This window comes from Herpailurus yagouaroundi, unplaced genomic scaffold (genome assembly GCF_014898765.1).
Source record: "Herpailurus yagouaroundi ecotype Mexico unplaced genomic scaffold, PumYag 165, whole genome shotgun sequence".
Lineage (NCBI taxonomy): Eukaryota > Metazoa > Chordata > Mammalia > Carnivora > Felidae > Herpailurus > Herpailurus yagouaroundi.
In genome coordinates this window covers 34,074,201-34,091,989 of record NW_024412406.1, presented here as the reverse complement: position 1 = coordinate 34,091,989, position 17,789 = coordinate 34,074,201, and the positions used below count along the sequence as shown (strand labels likewise).

Genomic DNA, 17,789 nt, shown 5'->3' with positions numbered 1-17,789 from the left:
ATGGAGAAACATTCCATCAATAGAACCAAGAAAGTCTACTAAGTGTCAGAAAGAACAAGGAGCCCGTGGCCCTTGAGACATGATCCATGCCCCCACCAGCCCAAGTTGTCTTAAGAAGACTGTTCTGGGGTTCTGCTCCAGGACTGCAGTCAAGAAGAGGCCCCCGCTCCCCTCAGCTCACAGTCTAGGGTACAGTTTCACTGTGGGAGATCTCCTAGCCCACGTTGCAGCTCTACCCCAAGTGTGGTGGGCCAAGAATACTGGCCCAGTTGTCCTATCCCAGCTCACCCATAGGACAGAGGCAGCGGAGCAGAGAAGCAGCCCCAGATCAGTGTCCCCACCCCCACCCCAACACTCACTCTGGATCCGAAGTGTAACTCCAGGAGAAGGGGACTCCATCCTCACCCCCGGGTCTGTGAAGTGGCACAGAGGTTCTGCCCAGAGGACAAGAGGTTATAAGAAGGAAGAGCCCCACGGCACTGCCTTGAGAGAATTGGCCTGTTTTGAAACAGAGTACAATCCTCTGCTCAAGGGTGCTGTTGAAAGTACTGGGGATCTTGGTGGAGAGCGATTCCAAGACTGCCCATAGCCCTGTGATACTGTGTCAATAAAGAGATGACCAAGCAATCAGCAGTTTTAACAGAGAGCGTCAGGGAAAAGACGTAGCCAAGAAGAACCCTCCTAGTATCACAGTAAAACTTTCAGACTCAAGAAGGGTGTGCTCAGCTGCCCCCACTCAGGAGCAATCAGAGCAACCCACAGGGAAGATTTGGAGTGCGAGCCTCACTGGCACTGCAGGCCTCAGCACCCCTGCAACCATACTAGGTGAACAGTAGGCTGCTCTGACCCAGGAGCAGCTCCTAGGAAGCTAGACTTTAAAATAAAGGCGACGCATCCCTGGCAGTTTGGCAGCCCAAGGCCATGCCCTCCCAGGAGGGACTCCAAAGGAGTAATACAAGCCCTGGCCGATGGAGAGGCAGGAGCACAAAATCCTACCTCCTTGAACCATGATAGCAACCTCCAAGGTGTATACACCCAACGGCAAAGAGTAAAAATCTAACTTCCAAGCGGGCTTAAGCACAACCTTTCAAAGTAGCTTATGCTGACCTATGGGCAACCCCTAGGTAACCATGTGAAAAGATTAAAACCAAACAAACAAACAAACAAAAAAATCGGAGCAGGAACATCACATACTGCAGCCTGCAGGAAAAAGTTCAGACAAGTCACTAAATAACTGATTAACAACAGTACCAACCCCCTGGGGTAGGCGAGTTATCCATATCTAGAGTTGCCACAATACACTGTCAAAAATGCTCAGTTGTCAACAAAAAAATTACAAGATTTATGAAGAAACAAGGAAGTGTGACCTGTACACAGGAGGAAAAAAGTGCAGGCAGCTGAAGGGGCCCACATGTTGGACTTAGCAGACAAAAATTTCTTTTTATTTTATTTTATTTTTTTTACATTTTATTTATTTTTGAGAGAGAGAGCACAAGTGGAGGAGGGGAAGAGAGAGGGAGACATAGAATCTGAAGCAGGCTCCAGGCTCTGAGCTGTCAGCACAGAGCCCAACTCGGGGCTCAAACCTATGAACCGTGAGATCATGACCTGAGCCGAAGTCAGTTGCTTAACCGACTGAGCCACCCAGGCACCCCAGCAGACAAAAATTTCAAAGCAGCCATTATAAATATGTTTAGAGAATTCAAGGAAGCCATACCTCAGGAGTTAAAGGGTGGAATGTTGACAGTGTCTAATCAAATGGAAAAAATCAGTAAAAAGATACAACTCTAGGAACACTTGGATGGCTCAGTTGTTTAAGTGTCTGACTTCAGCTCAGGTCATGATCTCGCAATTCATGAGTTCGAGCCCCACATTGGACTCACTCCTGTCAGCGCAGAGCCTGCTTTGGATCCTCTCTCTCTCTCCCCACCCCCCTCATTTTCTGTGCCTCTCCACCATTGGACTCACGTGCTCTCTCTCTCTCGCTCTCTCTCTCTCAAAATAAACAGAAGAAAAAGATACAACCTATAAAAAAGAACCACATGGGAAATCTAAAGTTAGAAAGTGTAAAACCAAAATGAAAACTTCACTAGATAGACTCAGCAGTAGATTTGAGCTGACAGAAGAAAGGTTGTGAATATGAATCCAGAGTAATTGAGCTTGCACAATGTGAAGGAGAGAGGGGGAAAAATGTCGAGTGTTCACTTTGGCAGCACTTACACTAAAATTGGAATGGCCCAGAAACTGCTATAGCCTCTGCACAAAGATGACATGCAACTTTGTGAAACATTACATATCTTTTTATTTAAAAAAAATTTTTTTAACGTTTATTTATTTTTCAGAGAGAGAGACAGCGTGAGCAGGGGGAGGGCAGAGAGAGACAGAGAGAGGGAGACACAGAATCCAAAACAGGCTCCAGGCTTTGAGGTGTCAGCACAGAGCCCGACACGGGGCTCCAACTCGGGAACAGAGAGATCATGACCTGAGCTGAAGTCAGACACTCAACCGAGTGACCCACCCAGGCGCCCTGAAACATTACATATTTTTAAGACTTTCATCAAATTTAAAATTCTTCCCAAAAAGAGTATGGTAACTTCAATAGGATGTTAAAACTCAACCTCCAATTTATGACTACAGAGTATTTTAGAGATTCAGAGTACTTGTGAAGACTTTTAAATAACTCAATCTTGGCTCAGTTGGTTAAGTGTCTGGCTCTTGATCTCTGCTCAGGCCATGATCTCACAGTTCATGAGTTTGAGCCCCACTCGATTCTGTCTCTCCCTCCCTCTACTCTTCCCCTCTGCTCTCACTTTCTCAAAATAAATACATTTTAAATTAATAAATACTCAATCTTTATGAAGAAACAGGACACACCAAAATAAATCATTTCTGTACGATTATAGAAATCTCCCAAATAGCAAATATCCTTAGAGGGGAAATAAAAGAATGAAGAAAATGAGGGGTGCCTGGGTGGCTCAGTCGGTTAAGCATCCGACTTCAGCCCAGGTCATAATCTCGCAGTTCGTGAGTTTGAGCCCCACATCTGGCTCTGTGCTGACAGCTCAGAGCCTGGAACCTGCTTCCCATTCTGTGTCTCCCTCTCTCTCTGCCCCTCACCCACTCGCACTCTGTCTCTTTCTCTCAAAAAATAAACATTTAAAAATATTTTTTTTTTAAGAATGAAGAAAATGAAACAGAACCTCATAGAGATGTGGGACACCATTAAGTGCACCGACATACATGTAATGGGAGTGGTAGAATGGCAGGAAAGTTGGGAGGAGGGTGCAGAAAAACCATCTGAGTAAATAGTAGCTGAAATGTTTCAGATTTGACTGGTAAACTTTACTCATCTGGAAGCAGCAGCTCAAGTGTCCGTTAATAGATGAATGGATAAAGATCTGAGGGGTGTGTGTATGTGTGTGTATTTACTAAATTTTTTCAAACTTTTGATAAATCATTCAAATCTCATACAGATTTTTCAAGGAAAAAAAAAACAATCCCTGTCAACTTATCATATGAAAATAATATAAATAGTCAATTGCTTTGAGAAATGAAATTAAATCTACTATGAAAAGTAAAATTAAAGGTCAGTATCACTCATGGACATAGAAAAATCCCAAACAAAACATAGCAAATAGGATCTTGGCTTTATCTCAGGAGTAAAAAAAAATGCTTTAACTTAAAAAGCTATAATTGTCATTTACAACATTATCAGAGGAGATGAAATCATATAGTCATTCCAATTAATATGGAAAATGCATTTGATAAGATCCTATACCCAGGCATGATTTAAAAAAATTTTTCAGCAAACTAGGAATGTTTAACCTGATGAACGATATCTACCAAACATCATTCTTAATTATAAAACACTGAAGACATTTTATTCAAAATCAGAATAAGTATGCCCAATGTCACTAGCTTCTCTTCAGCACTGTGCTAAAGGTCCTAAAGTGCAGTCAGAAAAGATAAATTAAAAAAAGAAAAAAAAAAAAAACCATAAGGGTTAGGAAGCCTGAAGCAAAGTTGTCATAATGCACAGAGGACATGATTACATAAAACTTCATAAAAAGTATCACAAATACTATTAGTAAGATTGAGGGATTAACAAAAATTTTCTGTATAAAACTCCAACTGTATTTGTGTATACCAGCAACATAGCAACAAACAAACAAAAAAAAAACATTTAAAATAGCAAACAAAATTGCAAGTGATATAGGCATAAATCTAACAAAAATGTTCAAGAACTGTATGGGGGAAAATCTTATTATAAAACTGGCCTAAGGACCCTGCCAAGGAGAAATTGATCTACTTGTGCCAGTCACTGTGCTAAGCCCTGTGTTACTGTTTTAATGCTCACAACAGCCTCTCAATTAGGATCCCTTATTCCCATGTTAAGATGAGTAAATTCAAGTTCATGCAGTAAGTAACTTTTTCAAGGTCCCAGAGTTACTCACATGGTATTTCTTTCCTCCCTGGGAAGCCATTTGTGTTCCCTTAAAACATGATGTACTTCATGGGGAACATCTCTGGTGAGTCAGGAAAAACAAGTTGATCAGGGAGGGGGCCCTTCTCTGCTGAGACCTATCACACTAGCACTGATTTTAGGAGATGGTATCTACTGAGCAGGAAGCAGCAACGAGTGGGTGGAATTTTTTGTATGCTGCTGATAAGCTAACTCCGGTTTGGACTGTTGAATGCCACAGTTCCAATCCATTTGAACTAATGAGGACAGTGACTCCACCTCAGGCCTGAGCTGGTGAGCCCTGAGCTTCAGCTGAGTGAGCAGGGCAAGGCGGGAAAGCGTGTGTGGCCAGGCATGAAGAAAAAAGGGAGAAGGGAAACATTAATAGCTCTTCTCTAGGGCAGAAGAGTAAGAGCACCATTCCTTGGTTATTTGAGATAAAGGCAAATACCAGAACAGATTTAAGGAAAAGGTATTATTAGTTAATTCCTCTTCTCTCCTCAACACAAGCAAATCTCTCTAGTTTTATAAAGCAGATCCACGGAAGTTTTTATATTCATCTTGACTTTTGCATATATTATTAAGCAATAATGCTTACAAAACTGTGCAGGACACATCAGTATAGTCAAGCAGGCATTAACTGAACTCGTATAGGACCACTCTTACAGGAAGTCTAGGACTTCCTCCTTAGGAAATGGATCCTGATTCCCCAAGATTCTGCCTTAGCCTCCCTAATTAGACATGGAACAGAGAGGCAAGTTGGTGATGGGGTAATTAAAGGTGAATAGACCTTTGGGGCGCCTGGGTGGCGCAGTCGGTTAAGCGTCCGACTTCAGCCAGGTCACGATCTCGCGGTCCGTGAGTTCGAGCCCCGCGTCAGGCTCTGGGCTGATGGCTCGGAGCTTGGAGCCCGTTTCCGATGCTGTATCTCCCTCTCTCTCTGCCCCTCCCCCGTTCATGCTCTGTTTCTCTCTGTCCCAAAAATAAATAAAAAACGTTGAAAAAAAAAATTTAAAGGTGAATAGACCTTTGAGGAAAAAAACAAAAAAAAAAAACAAAACATTAAAGCACTTACTCCCAAAGGTTATGATAGGAAATGGTCTGTGGACCAAAAAAGACATAAATTCAACACGAAAATGTATACTTTTATCCTTGCTTTCACATAGCATACTGTTTTAAATAGGATAATATTATGAAAGAGTAATCTTGTGTTCTTTCCCACTTGGGTCTTGGATTAAAGTCATACAGTATCAAACAGTTAATAAAATTATTTTCAAGTGATTTAAGAGTATTTCTTTTTCATTTTATTACACTAGCAGACTTAGAAAATAATTAGCATAAGTTCCTTACATTCTGACCTTAATATTCTAATATAATTCTTGTCAAAACATTTAAAAGTATCTTTTGAAAGTTGTAGAGTGGATAAAGTTCTTCTAGATATGATTTACGTATATTTTAAATAGTTTGACTTAGCAGTAGGAAAAATCGTTGCCTCTCTATAAAGATTAGATTAAGATATTCTGGAGTGTCATCATGCAGTTTGCCGTGAGCTAATTCCTTGTTGCATTCTTGGTGCTTGCCTTGCAAACTAGAATGCTAGTTGCTCTCAGATGTTCTCTTCTGTTCCACTCCACAAAATTAATCACTCTTCTACATTCGTACAACTTGTTACTGTAACGTGATATTATGGCACAAAAATACCAAATCAAGTGCCTTGCATTTAAGACCTGGTTCAGTTATCTCCATACGGTCTTGGCTAGGTTTTTTAAAAACATTCTAAGCCTCACTTTACTCATCTGTCAACAATGCCTAGTTTCCTCAGGTGAAGGATTAAATAGACACTATGACAATGCTGTAATTAGCCATAATACATTATATTAGTGTTAGGTGTTAACGTTGCTCAAATCTTTTGATTTTCAAGTATATTTCTATTTGACTCCTTCCCTCCTTACATATCCTACAAAGTTTAAGCTCAGTGAGCTTTAAATGAACTCACTAGTAATTGAATATTTCTGTGAACACTGTATACAGTTAAGTATTATGTGAGTTTGCTGTGTGTGTGTTCACAACACAGCCTCATTCAATCTCTCAAGCATGGAAAGAGTTTTTATTGAGAGCCTGCTCAGATAGAGAACACGGGAGCATTTTCAACCCTAATGTTTTCAGGGTGGAATTAATAGTTAATTTGCTTGTGGTTCCTTGTAATGGAGATTTCATGAAAAAGGTAAGATTTTAAGTTTTGTTTCATGAAACACTAATAATGTATTTGTTTCCTTTTTAAAAATATCCAAATGTATTTATAATTTCATACTCTGAGAGTTGTCTCTAAAAGCAAGTGGTGGGGCTCCTGGGTGGCGCAGTCGGTTAAGCGTCCGACTTCAGCCAGGTCACGATCTTGTGGTCCGTGAGTTCGAGCCCCGCGTCAGGCTCTGGGCTGATGGCTCAGAGCCTGGAGCCTGTTTCCGATTCTGTGTCTCCCTCTCTCTCTGCCCCTCCCCCGTTCATGCTCTGTCTCTCTCTGTCCCAAAAATAAATAAACATTGAAAAAAAATTTTTTTTAAATAAAAATAAAAAATAAAAAAATAAAAGCAAGTGGTTTTCAGGGGTGCCTGAGTGTCTCAGTTGGTTAAGTGTTCGACTCTTGATCTTAGTTCAGGTCTTGATCTCAGGGTCGTGAGTTCAAGCCCCACGTTGGACTCCATGCTGGGCATGAAGCCTACTTTTAAAAACAGTGCAGAGAGCAGTCAATTTAAATGTATGTATGTATGTATGTATGTATGAGATCATTTTCAGTATTTGTTGAAGATGCACAAGAAAACATGTGCTTAAGTTATATCAGTTTTCCTTTGAAAGTTCATAATGACAAGGGGAAACGCCTCTTTGCAAAGGATAATATTTTTCTAATGGATTTTTAAGCATTTGATTCTTTCTCATTGTTTGCCTGTTGTTAACACAATGAGTTAGAACTGTAGCAACTTCCATAGGTAACAATAAGTTTTCCAATCTCTTCTATGTTATCCTATGTTTCTCCAGTGGAATTTTCTTCAAGTTGTCTCCTCTACCCTTTTTTTTTCCTTTAAACAACTTTTTGAAGGTACAATTTATATGCAATACAGTTTACATACATACAATAGAGTGCACCCATTTAAGCATATAGTTCATTGGGTTTTGACAAATACATTTACCATGTAGAGTCACTTCATAGTGAAGTCATAGACTATTTCCGTCGCCCCAAAAAGTTTCCATATGCCTTCTGCTGTCAATCCTGCCTGGCCCCAGTTCCAGGCAACTACAGATCTGTTTGCTGTTACTGTAGAGTCATTTGCCTTTTCTATAATTTGATATAAACTGTTTTTTATGTTTTTTCCACTCAGCACACTGTTTTCAAGATTCATCCCTGTGTCAGGTGTTTGTTTCTTTTCTCTACTGAGTAGTATTTCATTATAAAGATACATCACAATTTATTTATCCATTCAGCTGTTGTCTTGTTACCAGTTTGGGGCTATTATTTAATGAAGCTACCATCAACACCTATCTGTAATTTTTTTGTGCAGATATATTATTTTATTTATTTTGGGAAAATCCTAGAGTAGAATGACTAGCCATGTGATTAGTATATGTCTAACTTTATTAGAAACTGCCAAAGTTTTTTCTAAAGTGGCTTTAACATACATATTTCCACCTAAAATCTGATTGTTTCAGTTCTTCCATGTCCTCAACAAAACATGATACCGTCAACCTTTTTTTATTTCCCTCTTTTCATTAAATATATATATATATATATATATATATATATATACATATATACATATATATATATATGTATGTATGTATGTATAGTGGTATCTCATTGTGGTTTTAAGTTGCATTTCCCTTATGAGTAATGGTGTTCTGCATCTTTTTATGTGTTTACTGGCCACATGTGTTTATTGACCATACTCTTTGATGAAGCATTTATTCACATATTTGTCCAGTTTGTTTTACACTGAAGTGCGTTTCACCTGATATAAAACTTACAGTAGTATACAGTCACCATTTCCTTCTGTTCGAAAACATTTTTATCAGTCCAAAAGGAAATCCCATACATATAAAACAGTTACTCCCTATTTCTGTCTCTTCCTACCCCCCTGGCTACCACCATTCTCTGTTCTGTCTCTATGGATTTAACCGTTCTAGATATTTCATAGAAATGGAATTCATGATATTTTGTATTTTTGTAACGTTTATTTATTTGAGAGAGAGTATGAGCAACAGAGGAGCAGAGAAAGGGACAGAAGATCTGAAGCGGACTCTGTGCGCCCGATGTGGTACTCGAACTCACAAATGCAAGATTATGACCTGAGCCAAAGTCAGACATTTAACCAACTGAGCCAGCCAGGTGCCCCATGATATTTTGTATCTTTAACCCATTTTTGATTGGATTGTCTTCTTTTATTCCTCGTAATATAGAGTATTATTATATTATTATTATCAATAATAAGCTCTGTAGTTCTTTATGAAATCTAGACACAAGCTCTTTGTCAGTTTAGCGCTTATGGTTTGCCTATTCATTTTCTTAATGGTGTCTTTTGAAGAGCAGAAGTTTTAATTTTGGTAATGTCAAAATAATTTTTTTTCTTTTATAATGTGTGTTTTTGTGTCTTAATTGAGAAGTATTTACCTACTCCAAGGTTAACAACAATTTTTTTCTCCTGTGTTTTCTCAAGTTCTAGATTTTATATTTGGGTATATGATCCATTTTGAGTCAATTTTTGTGTATAATATGAGATAACGGTTAAGGATTATTTTTGTTTGCATATCCAATTTTCCTACTACCACTGTGGCAGATAAAAAGGACTAAAATAAGAAAAACAATTAGTTGCAAGTCTGTCCAGGAAGCGATCATATCCTGTCCCCCTAGTCTACACTGTTGAGTGGTCGTTCCTGCCTTACCCTGGTATGTAGTGGGTATTTAAACACAAGTCTTTTCTGAGGAATTTTCTCATCAACAGGAGATATAAAGATATTAACATCTGAGATTCCCCAACTATAAAATCACCCAGCTCATTCAACCCATGGTTGATGAGTTCCTCTTCCTACCCTTTGGGAGAATCCAGAAAGCTTGTTAGAGCTTGGCCTAAGATAGGAACAGATAGCAGAGGCCTGAAGAAAGCTTCTTAAATGAAGTTACGATATTGCAACCATAAAACAAAAAAGAACACTGTCAAGGGGCGAGAAAACATCTTTCAGAGCTTAAAAGAGAACTGTTAGAATTTAAACATATGAAAAGTAGAAATTATGAAAGATCTAATTAGAAGCATTGAAAGCCAAAGTTGAAGAAACTGCCAGAAAGAAGTGGAAAATAAGAGAGAAAAGTTAAGAAAATTAAAGAACTTGTCCAGGATGTCCAATAACCAGAATGAGAGAAAAGAAAAAATAAGAATTATCAATGAAATGACTTAGAGTAGATGTGATTCCACTGTGAAGGGGCTCAGTAAGGATACCACTCACCCAGTGTACTGAGGAATTGTCACTATTCAGTGTCAGCACCCTGGGAACTAGAACAGAGCTCATCTCCCCTATAGAAAGGAGGAAGACAAGCAGTATTGGATTTGGAATGGAAAAATTATTTCCAATCTAGAAATCTATACTCAGCCAAACTACCCGTAAAGTTTGAGGATAGTTTAACAAAAATTTCATGAACGTTTAAAAAATTTTAGCTCCCTGGGGCGCCTCAGTCGCTCAGTCAGTTTAGCCTCTGACTTCGGCTCAGGTCATGATTTCCCAGTTCATGTGTTCAAGTCCCATGTCAGGTTCTGTGCTGACAGCTCAGAGCCTGGAGCCTGCTTTGGATTCTATGTCTACCTCTGTCTCTGCCCCTCCCCTGCTCTCTCTGTCTCTCTCTCTCTCTAAAAAAAAAATAAATATTTTTTAAAAATTAAAAAAAAAAATTTTAGCTCCCAATCCCCCCTTTTCAGGAAGTTAGAAGATGTGACCTACTAACTTACAGTCAATTAAAAAAGGAAGATATGAGGGATGCCTGGATGGTTCAGTCAGTTAAGCGTCCAACTTTGGCTCAGGTCATGATCTCATGGCTCGTGAGTTCGAGCCACAGAGCCCGGAGCCTTCTTCAGATTTTGTGTATCCCTCTCTCTCTCTGTCTCTCTCTGCCCCTTCTCCATTCGTACTCTGTCTCTCTCTCTCTTAGAAATAAATAAACATTTAAAAAAAAGTTTAAAAAGGAAGGTATGAGATATGGAAAATACGACACTGAACATGCTAGAGCAGCAAAGGAAATCCCTCAGATTTTCTGACAAGCGATCCCAGGTTAACTACCATGCCACAGGTGGATGTTAACCAGTCTAGACTGGACTCTAGAGGCTCCAGGAGCAGAGGCTCCAGGAGAGCCCTTTCAAGGCAGAGTACCTGTAAGGTTCAGCACCCTGAAGGAACACTTTGGTAGTTGACAGAGGTATATAACTTATGATAAATACATAGAAAACGAATTCAAAGAGGCACCTGGGTGGCTCATTCAGTTAAACCTCTGACTTCAATCCAGGTCATAATCTTGCTGTCTGTGAGTTCGAGCCCCACATCAGGCTCTGTGTTGGCAGCTCAGAGTTTGGAGCCTGCTTCAGATTCTGTGTCTCCTTCTCTCTCTTCCCCTCCCCTGTTCACACTCTGTCTCTCTCTCTGTCTCTCTCTTTATCTCTCTCTCAAAAATAAATAAACATTAAAAAAGATTTTTTTGGCTCTGTGCTGACAGCTCAGAGCCTGAAACCTGTTCTACATTCTGTGTTTCCGTCTCTCTCTGCCTCTCCCCTGCTTGCACTCTGTGTGTGTGTGTGTGTGTGTGTGTGTGTGTGTGTGTGTGTTTTCCTTCTCTCCCTCTCAGAATAAATAAACATTTAAAAAAAAAGATCTACATAGAAAAGGAGAAGTGATCATGTTTTATTATATTTAAAGCTACAAATTCCCTAAAGCATCATTATAATCCATAAGTTTTGGCATGTCTGGTATTTTTATCCCGTAGTTCAAAATACTGTCTCTTTTCTACTGTGATTTCATATTTGACCTATGAGTTGAAAAGGATGCTGTGAAATTTCCAAATGGAGGATTTTTAAAGATACCTATTTTTGCTTTGTTTCTCTTTTAATTATATTGTAGGCAGACAATGTGTCCCATACAATACTGACTCTTTGAAATTCATTCAGACCTGTCTTCGGCCAATTGGTCACATTTTATAAATGTCCTATGTGTGCTTGAGAATGCATTTTCTGTGATTGTGGGAAGTTTTTCTGATTGCCTATCCAACAAATCAAACTTTTTAGGTATATGCAATTTTTCCAAATCTTTACTAATTTTTTCCTCAGATTGACTTAATACTTGGCAGAGGTATGTTGAACTCTCCCACAATGGTGTTGGGTTTGTTCACTTCTCTCTGTAGTTGTGTGACTTTATATATTTTGATGCTGAGAACATAAAGATTTATAATTATATGCCTTCCTGGGAAATTAAACTTTTTTTGAAATCAATATTAGTGACCTCTCTATCCTTAATAATGCTTTCTGTCCTAGAATCTATTTAGTTAAGTCTCAGAACTACCGCCTCGGCTTTCTTTTGGTTAATATTTACCTGAAACATTTTTTTTTCACCCTTTAAACCTTTCTGTGTTTTAGAAGATTTCCTGTTAACATTTTTTTTCCTTCAAACCGACCATGACAAACTGTGCCTTTTAATTGACAAGTTTAAATCATTTTTATTCCATTTCTAATATACATAGACTTATGTCTACCATTATACTTATTACCTTACATTTTCCTGCCCTTTTCTTATGTGTGCATTTTCTTGAGGTGGTATTGTTTCTCGTTTGTTTGTTTTGGGGTTTTTTTTTTGGTCTATATTTCTCATTCCATTTTTTTCCATCTAGTAATTTGGAATTTATACACCTATTTCTTTTCTTTTGGTGGTTATCCTTGAATTTTTACCAGATGTAAATATTTAATGAAATCTTGAGTTAATATCTTAATCCTGCTGTGAGTGATATGAGCACTTGGAAACATTTGAACTTCATCACCCCATTTGACCTACTTGCTCTCCATTTCCAATTTTTCAGCTCCCCCACATTAATTGATGTTGTTGATGGTGGTGTTATTTTATTCTACTGTGTTTGTTTTGTTTATATTGTTGGTCAGTAGTCCTTGTATCTTCGACCTTTTTTTCCAGAATAATGTCCTTCTTCCTAAATTACATAATTTAGAAATTATTTTAGTAATTATCTTAGTAACTAGTAAATATTTCAGGCTGTGTAGGTGGAAAATGTAGCTAGTGTTTATCTAAAAATGACTTTATTTTACCATCATTCTTGAAAGATAGTTTTGCAGGTACACAGTTTTGAGATGGCTTCCAGAATTCTTAAAATATTTCACTGTTATCTGGCTTCATTCATTGCTCTTGAGGAGGTTGGTGTAAATCGAATTTTTATTCCTTTGTAGATAGTCTGTCTTTTCATGCTTTTTGCTTTTAGAATCTTTTCATCGTGTTTGATATTCTCTAGTTTTATTACAGTGTGTGTCCTAGGATGGGTTTCCTTTTAGTTGTACTGCTTGGTATTTGTTTTTCTTCCTGGATCTTTGGATTCATTTCTTACATTAGATATCCCAGTTACTAAATCTACAAACTATTGCTTCTTCTTCCTCTCTCTTGTTCTTCTGAAATTCCTATTAGACAAATGTTAGACTTTCTCATCCTATCCTCTGTACTTCTCTTTCCTCTCACATTTTTTATCTCAGCTCTCAACATACATTCTAGGTAATTTATTCAAATTTGTAACCCAATTCACATATCCATACTCTTCAGGTACATGTAACCATTTGTTTACACCTATTTAATAACATTTTTATTTCAGTAAGTGGAGTGTTTCCTTTTTGAAAGTTCTAATTTTATTCTTCAAACATGCCAAGTCATTTTGTACAGCTTTTTGTCTTGTATTACATCTTCATGAATTTCCTTTTTTTAAGATAGTTATTCCATACTTCATATCTTTAAATTCTAATATGTCAAGTTCTCAAGAGGTCTATTGTTATTTTTTTTTTTTTTTACTCTTCCCATGTAGTGGTTTGTTTCCTATGAGGTGATTTTTATTGGAGTGCATATTTATTTGATTTGGCTTTACTGCATGACAAGTAATGATCAAATTAAAGGTGGTTTCCTTCACACAAGATTTCCATTTGCTTTTTTTGTGAACCAAGGGGGCCCTGTGGGCCTGAGAGGGGAGACTTAATCATGAAGCCTAGTTTCTAAGCATGTTTATAGTTCACTACTTCATATTTAGTGTTCCTTTGTTCATTTGTCATCTTCTCTTACCCAACATGCACTTTCCTGTACACCCTCATCTTTAAAATAGTTTTGTTCCTCACACTCTCTTTGGTGGTGTTATTTATTACCTAAATTTTCTTCAGGCTTCAGTAAATATTTTCTGAGAATGTTTCATATCATAATAAGTAAGACTTCATTTCCCTGAATTATGAAGTGAGAGGATTGGAAATTCAGTGATAAATAGGTTTTTATAGGGATGCCTGTGTGGCTCAGTCAGTTGAATATCTGACTCTTGATTTCAGCTCAGGTCATGATTCCAGGGTCATGGGATTGAGCTCCAGGTCAGGCTCTTTGCTGAGCATGGAACCTGCTTAAGATTCTCTCTTTCCCTCAACCTCTGTCCCCTGCTTGTTCATCTTGAGAGAGAGAGAGAGAGAGAGAGAGAGAGATTTTTTTAAGAAAAAAGAAAAGAGGTGTTTATAAGTACTGCCCTTTGAACTTAAAAGTTGGGGGGAATCCCATCATGTCACTGAATATCCATCATGCCTCTGTTGCTGCCAGCAAGGATACTGGTTTTTATCCTACTGGGATATGCATGTCTGTGAATATGTACTTTCTCAGAGAAAGCCCCTTACTGTTCTCATCATAATGTTAACACTGAAGGTTTTTCAATGTTGAGCATCCATGCAAAATATAAATGTTTCCTGTTATAAAAGGCAAGATAAAAATGGGGAAGAAGGATACCCTTTTGGGGACAGTGGTAATATATTTTATTTGAAAGGATGATCTTCTTCGTGTGCTTTTAAACCACATTTGGCTTAGGGTTTAGTTTTATGCCAAAAGAGAATTCTGTTTCCTTCCATATGAGGTGGATACGGATCCAAACACCTGTAAGTACAAATCTAAAAGCGCATGTTTGAATTCAACTTCATTTACCCTGATTTATCCATTCAGGAAGATGATTTCAATGGATTCCTAGTGAAGAAGAAGGGAATCCTATTCTCTGTAGTGAATCAAAAACTATCTTCTAAAAAAAAAATGTGAATATTCTCTTGTAGAGTCTGCCTTCTCGTGCAAGATGCCTATGGAATGTTCAGTGAAGTATACTCTGAGGGCGCCATCTTGAAAGACCAACAGTTGGAAGGGAAATCCTGCAGCCTGATGGGAATGAAGGTTCTACAGAAGGCCACCAGAGGAAGGTGAGGACCCTCTGTAATTGCTGCAATGACTGGCTCTTTAATTAGTGATTTATCTCTTAGTTTTAAGGGCAATAAACCAGGATCCTAGAGTTTGTCTATAAAACTAGGTCAGAGTTGAATAAAGCCCATAAAGTACTTCTAGGGGAAAAAATTATAATTAGCAACAAAAACAGTTATACAGGTTTAGTGACTCCTAATTTTATTAAAAATTAAGAAAATACAAAATGTTATATATATGTGTTTTAATCATAAAGATTTATTTTCTGTATACTAATTAAGAAATAAAACAGCTTCGCATGAGCCAGTTTATATAAACGAAAATATAACTTAGTGTACAGGCAGTTTATAAGCTTTAAATAAAACTCTTTAAGTTGTCACATCTTTTTGCTTCCCATAGTAAGAAAGTTTTGTTCTCTGTTAAGTTTCATGGTACCTTACCTTAAAATATGATTTTGGATAAGCAAGGTAGAATGGTACATAGATCTGGTCCAAACTGTGGCTATTATTTCTCCAGTAATCATCTGAAATCTATGAATTAGGAAAAAAGAAGGAACATTTTTAATCATACTATTCAATCATATAGAGAATTAGTATAAACAGTAAATTTGGGATTTTCTCTATTTTATTATAATCTCTCCTTCCTTGAATAGTGTGTTATTTTAACTCTTTTGATGTTAATTTTTTGTCTAATTGTAGGAACATCTGAGCTTATACCAGTATCTGGGAAAGAGAGAAAAAAACCATTATGAGTATATGATATTCTGATTTTAAAACAGTTATGGATAGCATCTTCCACTGGTTTGCATAATGAACATTCTAGTCACAGTCATTCTAAATTGTGAGCATTTGGGGCACCTGGGTGGCTCAGTTGGTTAAGTGCCCAATTCTTGATTTCAGCTCAGGTCATGATCTCCCAGTTGTGAGATTAAGCCCCTTGTCAGGTTCTGCTCTGACAGTGTGGAGCCTGCTTGGGATTCTCTCTGTCCCTCTCTTTGCCCCTCCCTACTCATTTGCGTGCGTGCTCTCTCTCTCAAAATAAATAAATAAACATTTTTAAAAACTAACTAAATTGTGAGCAGTCAGCATTCCCATTGGCCACGACTCTGTGTACCATCTGGCTTTCATATGGTACTGTGCAGGTGAGAGATGGCTCTTTTTTCTAAAAGACATGTATTTCATTGAAAGATCCCCTATAAGCCCTAGTTAGATAGATACGAGAACATTTTATTGAAGCATGCAGATTTATCTTATAACAAATGCTTCTTTTTATTTATGAAAGGGTGGCTGTATTATCATGCAGTTTCCTTATGGGTGGGGGGCAGTGCTCATTTGGAAAGCATATCTGTGTGTGTGAAAAGTTTAATTGGATCACATGAACCTTGTCTTTATTAAGGCTGAACCTCATCTGAGTCCTAAGTCTGAGAACTGCAAACCCCTGACAGACTATGCAGTTACAGTAAGCGGTATCGCTGCCTTCACAGGTGGACCTGACAGCCTTAACGGTATCAGGACCATGTGGGAGGTAATCTTCCTTGACGTCAACTCTACACGTGAGCCTCCCACCTGAGAACACCAGGATACAAGCGGGGTCCCCATCACAGGAAATCCTCCCTCCGAGGCAGCAGCCTTGCTCAGGGGCCGGGTTTCCTGTGTGCTACGGGCCAGACAGAGGCTGCTCTGGGAGGCTGACTTCTTGCCAGAGACCACATAGCACACAACTTCTCGTGGCATTCTACCGGAGAATGACAGAGCCAGGACTGCCATCCAGGAGTCTTTGGCTCTGTAATGTTCATGCTCTTTTACGACATACACTCTACATATGTGTTCCTAATATTTAATCTACTTCTTTGAGGGTCACACTGGGAGCCTTACTACTACCTACAACATTCCCATAGAAAATGTTTGTGTTTTTTTTTTTTCCCACAGGAAATACACTGAGTGTGGCAAATAATTCATTTACAAACTTTTGGAACCCATACCATTTTTCAGTTGGTGGCTAAATATTTGATTTTTTAGGTTGGAATTAATTCCTTTACTTCTATATTTAATTTTATTTTGATGCACAGCTATCCAAATAAATGTTTAGATTGTCTTTTAGAAGCTATATTTCTTCAAAACAAATTATTAGATCATTTAGGAATGCTGGATGTTATAATTGCCTGTTGGTGATATCATCCATTGTCAGTCATCCATCCATGGCCCCATCAGCACAAATTGTCTCTTTTATTTTCCCCCAAATTATTGTGTTTCATAGCAACTCTCGTAAACTCTAACAAAATATACTTCTCATAAATCTGAACAAAGTACTTTTTCCCAAAATTGAAGCTAAAATGATTAATTGTAATTATATAATTCCAGTACCTAATACAGAAAATAACTTTTTTGCCAGTTGGAAAATAGGGGTTTTTTTGGGAAAAATCATGAAGTCTTTTCGATCTTGGCTACCAGAATTCATCTAATCCATACTTCCAGTGAGGGGGAAAATCACTACTCCCCTACAAGGCTGTGAAGGGGACTGATGGCCTCAGAGCTGTCCAGTCACACAGACGTGTTTTGGACCAGTGTGGGGGGAACACTGCTCTGTCCACCTGCCTCGTTTGAGAAGACTTGCAAAAACAGAGCAATCATATATTTTGCACTTCCCTGACATGTTTTTGGAGTTGTGTGCCCATACTGACTGCTTAAAGCAAAAGACATCAGAAAAATAGCCTGAATTTAAAGGGAAAGAAACACTATTTTCAAAAAAAAAGAAAAAACCCCCTGCTGAGGCATGCGCACTGAGCAGAATGTGGAGTTCTGCCTATGCTCTCTTCCCCTCCAGAGTTCTTCCT

General features: G+C 38.2%; 1 protein-coding gene and 1 non-coding gene across 2 annotated transcripts in view; both read left to right on the top strand.

Annotated features, from left to right (window-relative positions):
* Positions 1-17,789, top strand: part of SPIDR (scaffold protein involved in DNA repair) — a 504,944-nt gene that overhangs the window by 422,490 nt on the left and 64,665 nt on the right. The window contains exon 11 of the mRNA XM_040487839.1: positions 14,818-14,958. Within this exon, the coding sequence (XP_040343773.1) occupies positions 14,818-14,958 (141 nt within the window). The remainder of the gene's footprint in view (positions 1-14,817; positions 14,959-17,789) is intronic.
* On the top strand, positions 2,198-2,301 carry LOC121038375 (U6 spliceosomal RNA). The gene has a single exon (XR_005794330.1). It is a non-coding gene; the product is annotated as a U6 spliceosomal RNA (small nuclear RNA).